Source organism: Orcinus orca, chromosome 6, assembly GCF_937001465.1.
Source record: "Orcinus orca chromosome 6, mOrcOrc1.1, whole genome shotgun sequence".
Classification (NCBI taxonomy): Eukaryota; Metazoa; Chordata; class Mammalia; order Artiodactyla; family Delphinidae; genus Orcinus; species Orcinus orca.
This window is the reverse complement of record NC_064564.1, coordinates 88778936-88792223: the sequence shown is the minus strand read 5'-3', so window position 1 is coordinate 88792223 and position 13288 is coordinate 88778936. Positions and strand designations below refer to the sequence as shown.

Genomic DNA, 13288 nt, shown 5'->3' with positions numbered 1-13288 from the left:
TACTTGTTCCACTCCCCTGATTATTGCTGACCTTATTAAAATAAAATCAAAATGATCTGGGATGTACTTTGCTGGATATCACTATTGTAAGTCAAATATCACAGAAACTGGCTTTGTTCCCCAATAGAGATGAAATCATAAAAAGCAAAAACGAGGACTTGTCTAGTTATAACATATAGGAAATAATGTTTTAATGCAAAAAAATCACTTAATCAGCTTGTATAGTGTATTTTATTTTTAAAAGAATGGTAAACTGTCCATTTCTCATTTTTGAAAGCAAAATCGTAAAACGGGATACTAAAAACCGCTATCACATCCAAGAAAGAAAAAAAAATACCAAACAAACAAAAAGAATGAGATAAAAGAAGGAATATGAGAGCCATATACTTTCAATGAAAATTCCCATTAATTGGTTATTTCATAAATGACTATTGACACAGACATCAAAATAGCCATACTGTAAAAGACGTATCATAAAACTTGGGCCTGGTTATAAAATAATGTTGTATTCTTCAGAATCATGTATAATTTTAAAATGAAACATGAAGAAATAATAAAGGATATTTTATGCTCCAAATATAAGAGAATGCTTGATTTTTTTAAAAAAATTAAAAACATTTGTGCAAATGGATGTGTATTTACCACTCATTCAGGAATTACCTGAATCTATTCAACTCCAAATAGAGCAGAAAGTTGGAATTTATTTGGTAAGCCTGGGCTGCATAAAAAAAAGAAATCCAGGTAATTTGGGACTGGTGATCTATTTTGTGTCTAAAATTCTAAATAGATTTACTTTCTATCTTTTTAAATTTTCAGCAGTTCTCAACCCCCTTGTATCAGTTTTCACTCTATCACCTTTTAATTTCATTTTAAGAGATCATTCCTAAACTGCTTATATAAAATTTAAAGCCAGATACATTTTCCCTGCTTTAGCAGGTGATTTTAGTTTAAAATGCAAAATTTCCAAAACACAAACATACTTCTGAGGTTTCCACCATTTAAATTCGCAGCAGTTTGTAAGGGTAGGAGACTTGTGTTTCCTAAATGAAGCTCTCTTTCATTGAACATGAAGTAATTAAAAAAACTCTATTTCTTGCCATCGTCCTCAAAGATATCCCAGTTTCAGTGCTGGTGGCATTTTGCTTCAGGTATACGTTTTCCCAATAACCTCAAACCTTCCTCACATTTGTGTATGCCTGCACAATAGTTTAAGGACAGGGAGAGATCGTTATGGTTCAATCACTGAATTCCCATCATTAACTGCACTTCATGTCACATTTTTAAAGAATTCAATTTAATGGTAGAAAGCCACTGGGTAAAACCTGCTCCCGTTCCCTTAATTAACAGATCTGTGGGGTGGTTCTCCCTTATCCTACCCCTACCCTTTCGAGTATAGATTTGTTTTCAAGATATTGCTGCTGAAGAAGGATGCTGTTGGGGAACACTTAATTGACATTTGTAGACGAGGAATGTATCACCACTCCTGTATTTTGGTCAATTCAGGGGTGATTATATTTGTGGATTACTTATACTTCTCTTGTTTTTCTTTCTTTTTCCCCTTTCAGCTGCCCATTTCACTGCCTTTCAGCATTTCCGCTGAAATGCTGTAAAAAGCAAATCTGCTAAAGGAATGCAGTTACTTGAAAGTAAAGCTTGAGTAGTTAAGACAGAAAAAAACGGCTAAACCGATGGTTCTACATTTAAAACATCATAATCCTGCATACCTCCTGTATGGCATTTAACATACTGCAAAATCCTTCCACAAGCATTTTCTCATTTATCTGCAGAAATTAATCACATGATTCCTATCTCCAGATCAAAAATAACTGTTGCTTGTTGGTATGTATACCAATGCACACATGTGCATTTTTTTAATAAATGTTTCTATTTTCATTTATAATGAACTATTCTTTTATGGCCCTTTAAAGCTTATAAAGTGCTTTCATAAACATTTCTCTCATTTAATACTCACAGCCTTTCTCTGAAATTTATTCACCTGATAGGGAAACTGAGGCCTGGAAGGAAGTGTCATGCCCAACATCATAAAATTGGTAGGTGACAGATCAAGGACTCCTATTTGAGTGTTCTGACTCCAATTCCAGCATGCTCCCAGATACATCCTATTGGCCTCCCAAATCCTCATTATCCAATCAGCATCCAGCTTCTCCTCTCCCTCCACCCTGCCCAGCACTGAAGGCTAGGAAGTGATTATTGAGCATTCAGGGGTTTGCAAATGCCTGACATAATAGCCAGGGGAGTGAGGAGTGGGGAGGGTGGCACAGAATTAAGTGTCTGAAGAAGTCTGGGAGTCAGTAGCAAAAACAGAGCTGCAAGAGAACAAGGCCTGTTCCCCCTGAGTGGTGAGAAGAGCACTGAACTCAAGAGTCAGGAGAAACCAGCTGGAACTGTCCCCATGTGCAACTAAATCACCTCTCTAGACTTCAGTATCCTCCTGGGCAAAATAAGGGGGAGGCTGAAGACCCTCCCACTATAAAATTCTCCTTTGGGTCTCTGAGATAATGAAGAGTGTCCCCACTCTGTGTGGTACAGAAGATGAGACCCCAGCTACTATCTTCTACAGAGCAAGCTGCCCCAAACTGCATCCACCAGCTGCCCCTGTCTATTCTGCAGCTGCAGAGCTGTGAAGAGGGCATGCACGTTGAGGTCATGCAAACATGAGTTGGCATCCTGCCTCCATCTCACTCTCTGAGTGTGTGTCCAGGGGCAGTTAACCTCCCTGAGCCTCCATTTCCTCATCTATGAAACAAGGATAATTAAACATTCAAGACGCTGTTAGTAAAAATAGCTAGTGGGTGACCAAAATTCAATGTCAGTTCTGTTTGAGTCTAGAGTCCTAGCTCTTCCTAGGAGGATTAAATGAGATACAAATACCCAGGGCCTGGCACACAGACCCTATTCCCTCAGACATCCTGGATGGACAGAAGAGGAACACAGTGAGGTGTTTGCATTTTTGAGGTCACAGATCCCTTTGCGAATCTGCTGAAAGCTCTCTCCAGAAAAATAAGCAGGAGGTAACGCCAAGTCAGGAAGTTCACAGCCCCCTCAAGCCCGTCTGGGCCTCCTGTAATGGACGTCAAGTTAAAAAGCCCTGAGAAAGTGGGTGTGAGGGTGCTAGGAAAGGCTTCTGAAATGCACAGTATAACCAGTACACCTCTCAAACCGGGAAGGGCCCGCTTAGACGCTCACTCGAGCGGGTGTCTGGGGAGGCTGGCTGCTGAGGGGAGAGGGAGCCGGAGGGGCGAGTGCTCACCTTGAAGAAGCCCTTGCAGCCCTCGCAGGTGCGCACACCGTAGTGCTGGCAGGCGGCGTTGTCCCCGCACACAGCGCACGTGCCCTCGCCCGACGCCGAGCTCCTGTTGGGCGGCGACGGCAGGCTGGGGCTCTCGCCCAGCAGGTTGGATGCGGTGGGGGAGGCCGTGAGGCCGAGCGGCGGGAAGGCCAGCGCGGCCGCCCTCTTGGCCAGCGGCAGCCCATACGGGTGGCCCTCGAGCGCAGCTGCCTGGCTGCCCGCGGCGGCGGCGGCGGCAGCGGCGGCGGCTCCCAGCGGCAGGCTCAGCGCGGCGGCGGCCGTCGGGTCGTATCCGAGGTGGTGGCCGCCTGCGGGGCTGGGCGCGGGCGGGTGCGGCGGCGAGGGCTTGAAGGGGAAGAGCGGGAAGCGCGCGCCTGCCACCGTGGGCACCGCCTTCATCGGCTGGTCGAGCAACGGGCCGGGTGCGATGCAGCCCTGTGCCGAGGACAGCGTGTCCTCCCACATCGCCCCTGCCTGCTGGGGGAAGCCCGGCGTGGTGGGGGTGGACGGCGGGGACTGCTTAAAGTACATGGAGGTGCTGGGCAGCACCTCGTCCTCTGGGCCGGAGGGGGGTGGAATGGATGGCTGCTGCTGGTGGTGGTGGTGGTGGTGGTGGTCATGGTGGTGATGGTGGTAGCCGTGCGCGCGGCCCTCCTCCATCTTGATCAAAGGCCGGGGCCCCGACGGCTGCATCTGGTACAGGCAGGAGGGCTTGAGTTCGTAGTTGCTCGAGTAGCCCTCCATGAAGGTACTGAAGCTGGGCAGGGACGTGGTAGCCGTGGCCGTGATCTCGGTGCTGCCGAGGTCCATGGTCAGCTTGGAGTAATCAGGATTCATGATCTCCGTGGTGTATTCCGAGCCATATGTCTGTGCTGCATAACTGGAACCTGGCGGTGAAGGGCTATACTGGGCTTGCACACAGGGCATATCTGCAAGGGAGAGGAAAAAGGTCTCTCAGAAGCAAGTCGGCACTCTTGCTAGCTAATAGGTAGCAATGGACTTGTCGCTCTCCAATATGGGAAATAGAGAGGAAGTGACATTCTTTTCACCTTCTAGTATCATAGACTTAGAGTCCGTCCTTCCTTCCTCCCTCCCTCCCTTCCTTCCTTCTTTCCTTCCTTCCTCCCTTCCTTCCTTCCTTCTTCCCCTGGGAAGAAAGTTGAATCCCTGACAAACTGCCAAAGGGGCCACAGGTTGCCAAAACCCAGCCTCCTGAGGATTTCTGTGCTCACCTTCCCTCCCTTGCCCTGTCCTCCACTATATCTGTGAATTTTGATGTCTTCCCTCATAAGCCCAGTCGTGTTTTTAAAAGTGGTTTTGAGCCCTAGAGATTAAATGAAGTGACCTCGGCCACAAATTGGGAGGACAAGAAGAAATCCAGTGAATGCTGTGTTGGTTTCTTTTGGGTGAAAGAGACTACTCATCCCCCAAGTCACACGCTTTGATTTGTAAACCTATGAGTTAGTAAAAGAAAGAAAAAAAAAAAAAGGTGTCCTACATGGGACTTACTGGCCCAGTGACATTCTAACATTTTATCAGTGCCAACTGAGGCTACCCACACACATTGTGGCTGCTTTCTCCCACCCTCTCCCCACTCCTCCAAGAAAGGCTAGCAGCCTGCTCAAACTGGACCCCTGTTGATGATTTCAGCCAGCTAGGTGGTGAGGTAGGAACGTAGGTCCAGGAAATGGACTCGGGGGAGTTTGCACCATCTGCAAAGAAAAAGATCAGCAGCTGCAACAGAACACCCACCAAACCTGCTCTCTGCCATGTATGCTATATATATATATGTGTGTGTGTGTGTGTGTATTTTCCCCCCCATTCTAAGAAATAAAATATATCAGTGGCTGCTTTATAACAGTAGTTTACAGTTGTCATAATAGGTTAGTTATCTACATATTTTCTTATGACAGAAGAATTAGCACCCCTAGAAAAGAAAGCAGTTTCTTAATAGGTTTAGTTTCTCTCAGCCCCCAAAGCAATGATATCTGGAGTGCTTACTATTGTTCAGAGAGGTTGAACTGGATGAGAAAGCCCTAAGAAATATTGGATCTAGTGGATAATTTATCTAATTATTTCCCTTTCTTTATGGCTAAATATAAATAGTAAACTGGGCAGTTTCTGGTGGTTGGTTTTTCTGAGCCAAAGGAAAACCACGTGCTTAACGTGTCTTTGGAGTCTATGGTGTAAAAGGTGTGACTAATAGAAAAGTGAATACTTAACATCTCCTTTGACATCTTTCTCTTACCCACATTTCCAAATCTGATTGAGTCATACATGTATGGGATGAAATCTTGACTTGTAGAAAGGTGTTGAAGGCCTGGTGGAAGAAGCAGTGATGAGGAGAGGCCAGTTCAAGCCTTTATTTTCCGAGCGCCCTACAAACACTCATTAGTTTGAAGTTAAAAGAGCACTTATCCTGCTGTCCAGTTGTTGGGGTAAAATGAAAGGCTAGTCATTTAAAAGAAAGAACACTGCCTGATGTTTCATTTGTTCTCCTCCCTTGAATTTCTCCATGAGTCTTTTCTATCATTCTTCTTTGCCAATCCCTACCTATTGCTCTTCTTTGTGTCTTTCTGAGGTTTCCAGATAGAAGATGAGCTTGCTGGGACTGAGTTCTATTTATCTGCATCTCTTTGGCCAGGCACCTGGTGTCCCTTTACCAAATGCATAAAGAGGTATTACAAGCCAAACCTGCAATCCTTTCTTTTGCCCAAATCAAATTTACTCCTTGGTTTTCAGCTCAAATGCTTTCTCTCTTTCCCTTTGAGCTTCAATAATCCAAATGTCTGCACCCAAATGATTTGCGTTTTATACAAACAAAAATGCTTTGCATTGTTCGAAATGATCCCATAACTTAAATGCATTAGCATTAAAAATAGAGCAAATATGAAGACATTAAAATGTATAAAAGATCCAAATCTGTTGGTGTATTTGCATTTTTCTCAGGAAAAATATCTTTGAGCAATACGATTAATTTAATTTGGCTGCTCCACTAGGTAGCAACAGGGTGTGGTATCCAGAGGAGATTCGTGCAAGGAAGCCACCTGTGCCGTGAAATTCGCGGCCAGCAGTCACTCGCTGTCCTGGCGCTGGGCAAGTCGACCAGCCTGCTTGCTGGGTATGTGGCTCCCCCACCCACAAATCCCAGCCCGGGAGGAATAAGGGGTCGTGCCTTCAGACCTACCTGGAGGATATCTTGCGCGCTGAATGGTGGGGCTGGGGGTCTCTCCAGCGGAGGCTGAGAGTGGAGGAGGCGGGGACGTCCGGCGGGGCGAAGCGGCGGAGGTGCTGCCCGGCTCCGCTGAGGGTCCAGTCTCAGGGCTGGGGCTTGCCGGGCTGCGCTCTTCCGCAGTGGGCTCTGCGGGCACCAGGAGAGAAGACAAAGGTCACAGTGAGACCACGCTGGGTCACCGCGGCCTGGACTGGGCGTACGGCGGTGAGGGTTGAATAGATCTCTAGAAATGCATTAATTACAAAAGAATTAGAAGGGTAAGAAAGCAGTGCTTAAGGTGACCGGAGTCCCCGGGCAGCAAGCATCACAGCGCCTTGGGGGAGCCGAGGAAAGGCTGCCCGCGCTCACCGCGGTTTTGTGGTTCCCGAACCGAGGCTAAAAAAACGCGCAGCCAGTCGTCGCCCAGAAATTAATCTATCTGCCCCCACAATTGGTTCCAAGCTAACGATGTCATGAAAACCGAAGAATGGAGAACACTTGAGGAAGGAGTTCCGCCCGAATCGGAGTCTGTGAGTGTGCACGAGCGGAAAATATTTTCCAACTTCACCCGCCCCCACCCCTCAAATACAAATTTTACACGTTGCATAGGAAAGGCACAGGGTACGGAACGAATGCATGAATGCCCCGAGGAATTAAGAAAGTCTGCGCTTTTCATTCTAAATGCTAATGGAGCTTCGCCTCTATTAGCCGCGAGTTTCGGGGGCCAGGGGTCAAGCAAACAAAAGGACACAGTGGAAATAGGCCGGCGCTGGAAACGAGGCACAAGGCGGTTGGCGTTTGCCGCTGGTGGTGAGAGGGGAGGGAGGCCCCCTGCGCCCAGCGGGCGGTATCCCAGAGGGTGGGCGACTTCGAGGCTCGGGGCCATCCGGCGACCCGGAGGGGGGCACATTCCGGAGGGCGCCGAGAGCGGCTCTGGGGTGAGCGTCTCTGCGCAAAGCCTTAGCGAAACTTTGTAGCTAGAAGCTCATTTCGGCGGGCCTCGGGTAAGGATCCCACGGCCCCAAACTCCGGCCTATAGCGCCCCCTTTGCCCGCACCCACTCGCAGCTTAACGGATGGGAACGGGGACTCGAAAAATAAAAAACCCCAAACTACCAAAATTCCAAAAACCTCGGGGGTGCGCGGGCCGCGGGTGTCGGATAAGTTTCGTCTCCCGCCGCCCCTGGGCTTGCCTGAAAGGAAAGAGGGTATCGGAGCCCCCAGATCCAGGGAGCCCTCGACGGCCAGGAAATGGGGGATTCCCTTGCCATCCCCAACCCCAGCCCCAGCTGATACTACAGAAAGCCTGCGCTCGCCCTAGCGCAGTCAAGGGCGGATCTTCCCACGGCTGTAGCTTGCGCTTCCCGTCCCTCCCGCATCTTCAGTGGGAGTCTCTGGCAACCTCCCACCACCTCCTCCAGGTGCCCGCATTCCCGCCCTTCACCGCGGCCTTTCAAGCGGAGTCTTTCTCCAAGGATAGGCCTCTGACTGGGGTGGGCGAGGGTAGCGTCTTCCCAAGGAAGGGGCTCCCCTCGAGCGCCCGGCGTTCACGGGGAAGAGCCACACCGCACTTCCTACAGCCGCCGAGCCGAGCGCCCCTCGGCTCTCTCCGCCCCCCCTACCCCCCCGCCCCGAAACGACCGGTTACCTAGGCAAAGCCTCAGAGCCTGGAAACACGTTGCTCCGCTCCCGCTCGCGGCCGCCGCGGCCGGGAGCACGGAGCCTCGGGGTTGTAAATTAGGAAGAAATAACTACCTCTGTCAAAGCCCCTTTCTTTCTCGTGGGCAGACGAAAGGAACACCCCCGTGTTCCCCTCCCCGTGGTGAAGTGTGTGAAGGAAACCGTGAAACGCACCATTGTGACCGGGGCTCCTCCACGGAGTTTCCAACCCTGGGGAGCGGGGGCGGAGGTTGGGCGGGGGCAGGAGGAGTGGAGAAGAGACCGACAGAAAGGCAAAGACAGAGATTCTCAGAAAGACAGAGGGAGAGGAGACAAACCGCGGGGGAGAATTTCTGCGAGCGCACGGTCCCAGGGAAGCGGGGGTGGGGGTTGGGGGGTGGGGGTGCGGGGGCAGGGAGCGGGTGTGGAGGCTGCTGTGGCCTAAGAGGTCTTTGATATTCACATTACGAGCGTCTTGCTCGGATAAGAGAACTCGAATAAACTCAAACTTCATTCATTGTGCTCAGCAGCCGCGTTAGGCAGCTGTTCCTTTCCCTAGCTCAGTTCTATAAAATATTTCTCCGTCGTGGGAAAAGAAGATTCAGGATTGGATTCGCGATGAAATGACTGAAGGGCGCCCTGTACCTCTCTCCTGGCACCCTAGGGCTCTGGGATAATAGCCCGAGATTTCTGATTACCCAACTCCTTGCAGCTCTTCCCTCTGGAGAATCCGTGGGCATAATAAATAAATGACAATCTCCAAGAACGTTATTTGGAACGAAGGGACAAATGCTTTCTCCCTCACGACTGACCCAAGCTTCCAACAGGTTCGAGAGGTGCCTTTGGAAGTCAGCCTCCACAGGCTGCGCCCGCTTGACCGCTCTCCTCTCACCACCGAGAACTTTCATTTCTATGAAGAGTAAAACACTACTAGCAACTTCTCCAAAAGCGCGAGTTCTGTCAGTTAAGAGTAAAATACGCCTCTCCCATACCGACTCAAGGCCCGGAGGAGAGGGACACCGTTCCCACGCGTGTCGGGGCACTGGGGTCGGCAATTACACCCGATTACCTCCGAAGGGAAAAGTGTAAACGGGCAAGTCGGCGACGCCAGGCAGACGTGCCTGGTGGAGCCCCAGGCTCATTTCAATACAATAAGCCACATTCCTACAATTACGCCCTCTTTCCTGAGATCCTCGGAGCGCCGCTGCAAACTCCGGCCGCTGCTGACCAGGCCCCTTCCCTCCCAAGCTTCCTCCCAGTCAACCGTCTCGGAGTCACCATTAGGCATATTAACTTGGACCCACCGGAGCCCCTATTTTCAATCCTAGTTAAAAGGCAGGAAAATTACTGCCGTTCATCACCGGAGCTGCAACTCCCTGCCGCTGCCGCCGCCTAGAGCATCATTACCATGACAACTAGAGCCGAAATACCCTGAATTACATCGCTGGAGCTGCTACTGCACAAATCCCGGTCCTCCTCTTTGTTAGAGGCTTTTCGCCTCTTTGGGTAGGGAGAGGAATCCCACAAGCTCCAGAGATCCCCGCAGGCCCGCTACGGGGGAAAAGTTTCAGATCAGAACCCACTGGCGACTCCGCGAGCAAAGCCTGAGCGAGGAGGCGAGGGGGGAAAACCCCACACTCAAAGTTGTCAATTTCAGAAGCTAAGCTTCCCAGCGCGCCAACTTTTTAGCAAGTCCCCCTATTAACTGAGCGAATCTCATACGTACTTGAGTGCTGTGGCGGTTCCGTCTTTAGAGCGAGTTTCTAGAAAGCTGCCCCGAAATCTGCACTGGGGGCGGCGGGGGGGGTGGGAGTCACAGTTGCTGTCCCGGAAGGGCTGCGGTGTAGAAGTCCAGCGGCTCCCAGAGGCAGTGAGCTGCTGGCAGGGGATGCTGCGATCCCGAATCATGGGAGAGCGCCGCCGAGGGGTTCCGCGGGCGTCCTGGCTCGGGCCGCGACCAGGGGGTAGGATGCCGCTTCTGTTCCCACCTCCACAGCCACCGCCGGCGCTGTCAGCGTTGCAAAGTGAGACCGGGAGGGGCGTCCGCCTGCCGCGCAGCGCTGCACCCGCGAGGGCGCAGGGTGAGAGGGGTGTGAGCGCGCGGGAGAGAGTGGAGTGTGTGTGAGGAGCGTGTGTGCGCGCGTGTGTCTGTGTGTGCGAGTGAGGGAGCGGGTGTGAGCTTGTCTGTGTGTGGGGAGCGGAGGAGGAGCAGGAGCTGGAAGGGTGGGGGGCGGGAGGCAGGAGACTCCGCTCTCCCGGCTGCGCGTTCGCTCTCTCTCTCGGCACGTCATTTATGCCACAGGAGCCCTAGCGGCCTCTCCATAGAGTGCCTGGAATGCGAGACGTCAATGTGACGCCATGGGACGCTACGTCACCCTCCTCCTCCCTCCCCTGGCCCAGCCGGTTCCGCGTGTGCGAGGGAGGGGGTGTGTGTGCATGTGTGCGCGCGCGCGCGCGTTCCCCGGCCATTTGCAGGGTAGCGCAATGGAAACTATGCCGCGCGGCCAGTCCCGGCCCGGGGGCCTTTCGGACCCGCGCTGCCAACCCGTTTGCAACCGCGCTGCTTGCCCGGGCGCTATTCTGTAAGAGGGTGCAGCGGCCCGCCCGCGGGTCAGGCGGGACCGCCCAGCTGTCAGACTCGGGTGGAGTAGAGTTGGAGGAGTACTACTGGCGCGCCTCCGAGGCTGCCCCGAGGCAGGGAGCCAGGGCGAGGGGGTAAGAGAGAGGACAGCTCTTCCGAAAGGGAAGGCTCAGCCAGCCAGCTTCTCCGAGTGACCTGGCAGCGGGTGCAGGAGTCAGGCACCAGTCCGAAGACTCCCCGAGGTGCTGCTCTTTCCCCAAGCAACAGTTCTAAAGCTGTTTACGTCTCTCTGGCTCCCTGCGCCTAGGCTAATCTCTCTCCTCCTCCCATCATTTGCTGGGTGCGTGTTTTGCACAGGGATACCGATGGCTCTGGGAAGATAAGGTTTTATTTCTTTACACTTAAATGTGGGTTTCCTAACTGGACTTTATAACCCAACTAAGTGCACATCCGTCATCCGCGCGCGCTGCAGCAGAAGCTACTTATTGTGTGTAAAACAAACACACGTGTTGAACAGCTGAGCGGGTCTGACTTGCAAATCAACCCCCTCCCATCAGAAATGTAACTCTCAGCTCGAACTTTCACTTTTTGATGGTTGTAGACTGGCCTACCCTCCCACCTCCCAAATTAAACATTTCGAAATCAGTCAACAGGATTTATTAGTCAGTCCCTCGCTACGGGATTTGCTCTGGTCTCCTGGGACACATTTGTTATGAAATGGTGAGCTGAAAGCCTGGGCGATTCTGTTAGGGAGAGCAATTTCTTCCTGGAAGTGATGAATTTAAGTGTGAATTTCTTGCTGAAAACAAAAACAAAATTTTATCAGAATTAAAGTCTCCTAGTTCCAAAGGTTGCAGCTGGGTGAAAACAACCTCTTTTAAAAATGTTTTGAGAAGGAGAAAGTATTTGAGTGAAACAATGCAGACAGACATGGTCCCCATGTGGTCCGCTTGAATCAGACGTGACATTTATGTCTTTGACCTGTTACAATCTTTGCGTGTGTGTGTGGGGCGGAGCACACAACTCAGAATTGAAGGTTCGAGCTACCACAAGAAACTTGGAAACAAAACTAGAATTATACATATGCTATGGGTATATTTCTTCGCCTCCACTTCCGCTTCAGACAGGGTGGTGTGGAGAAAACCTGGAAGGGTACTACGAAAGTTGACCTAGCGGACAGGAACAGTGCCTCTGCACTGCCACGGGTTCCAATCCAGTCTCACAAAGAAGGAGGGCGCTGCTACATTGCATCCATTCAAAGGCGGGCGGGTGGGGGTAGCAGGACCTGGAGCCGCGCGGCACTGACGCACGCGAGGCGCGTGATTGACGCAGGCAATGTTACTAAATTCGGCGGTTGGCCGGGCCCCGCCGCCGCCGCGCGCGGCAGATAGCGGAGTAGGTTCCCCTCGATCACCCCCGCCCCTTCTCCATTCAGAGCAGCTCTCGGCCGGGCCGGGCCCGGCGGGGCGGGGCGGGGCGGGGTGCGCGCGGGGCGGGGCGGGGTGCGCGCGGCCGCGCCGGGATCCGGCCGCACCAAATATAGTCGGGCCTGGCTATTTTTAGCCGGGCCTAGGGCGCCAGCTCGCCGCGTGAGGGGGCGCCCAGACCCCGCGGGGAGTGCGGAGGGGGCGGGGGCGGAGTCGCCATCTTGGACTCGGCTCGACCCAGTCTGGTGACCGGCGACGCTGGGCCGGGCTCGGCGCAGGGGGTCGGGGTGAGTGGGTGTGAGCTGTGGGATAGAGTGGGACGCGCGGGCTGTGACTTGAGCGGACGGCGAGTCAGGGCGCGGCGCCTGCCCTCAGTGGTGGCGCGGGGGAGGGCCCGGGACGCGCGGCCCACGGGGCGTGCGCGGGTGTGGGACGGCTATCCCCGCCAGCCGGCAGGCCCGGCCGTCCAGCCACCCCGCGGCCCGGCCAGCCCCGAGTCGTGTGGGGGCGGAGCCGCCCGCGGCCACCACTTCCTGAGAGCCGGGGATACCCCTCCCGGACGTCACGGAGGAGCCGAGGCGGCGGTGGCGGCCCGGGGCTCATCTTGCACTTGCATCACGGGTGCAGCAGCAGTTGCTCTGCTCCTTTGTGGCTTTTTCCCCTGTTGAGTAACTGCTTTGTTAAATGAAAATACCATGACGGGCCAGTGTGATCACCAGCTCCAGACCTCAAAGAAAGTGAAGCTGTCAGGCAAGAAGAGGGAGACTCCCCTAGCCGGCTGCGATGGTATCTGGTGGGTGGATGTGTAGAGAAGCACTTGACAGTTTCCACGTATTACTTCTTGCCTAACTTTTCACCCCCAAGAAGGTTTAAAAATACTTTTATTTCCATGCTGTAAAAATTTCTTATGTCCTGCACCCCACCCATTCCCCCTTCAATTTGAAATCGCGTGCAGAACTGGAATCACTGAAAAGAACAGTTATTAGGTACAGTTTTTAGGAAACAGAACACCTTTCAGTGAATTTGTTGAGTAAACTACATTTTTAAATGTTAGTATGTAAAAGATCCTTGCCCACTGAAGGTACTTATAAAGCTTCT

General features: G+C 52.1%; 1 protein-coding gene across 1 annotated transcript in view; it reads right to left on the bottom strand.

Annotated features, from left to right (window-relative positions):
- Positions 1 to 10410, bottom strand: part of NR4A3 (nuclear receptor subfamily 4 group A member 3) — a 39690-nt gene extending 29280 nt beyond the window's left edge. The window contains exons 1-3 of the mRNA XM_004271479.3: positions 9909 to 10410; positions 6498 to 6671; positions 3272 to 4239 (exon numbers count right to left, since the gene is read on the bottom strand). Coding sequence (XP_004271527.1) covers positions 3272 to 4237 — 966 coding nt within the window. The 5' untranslated portion in view covers positions 4238 to 4239; positions 6498 to 6671; positions 9909 to 10410. The remainder of the gene's footprint in view (positions 1 to 3271; positions 4240 to 6497; positions 6672 to 9908) is intronic.
- Between the last annotated feature and the right edge of the window lie 2878 nt (positions 10411 to 13288).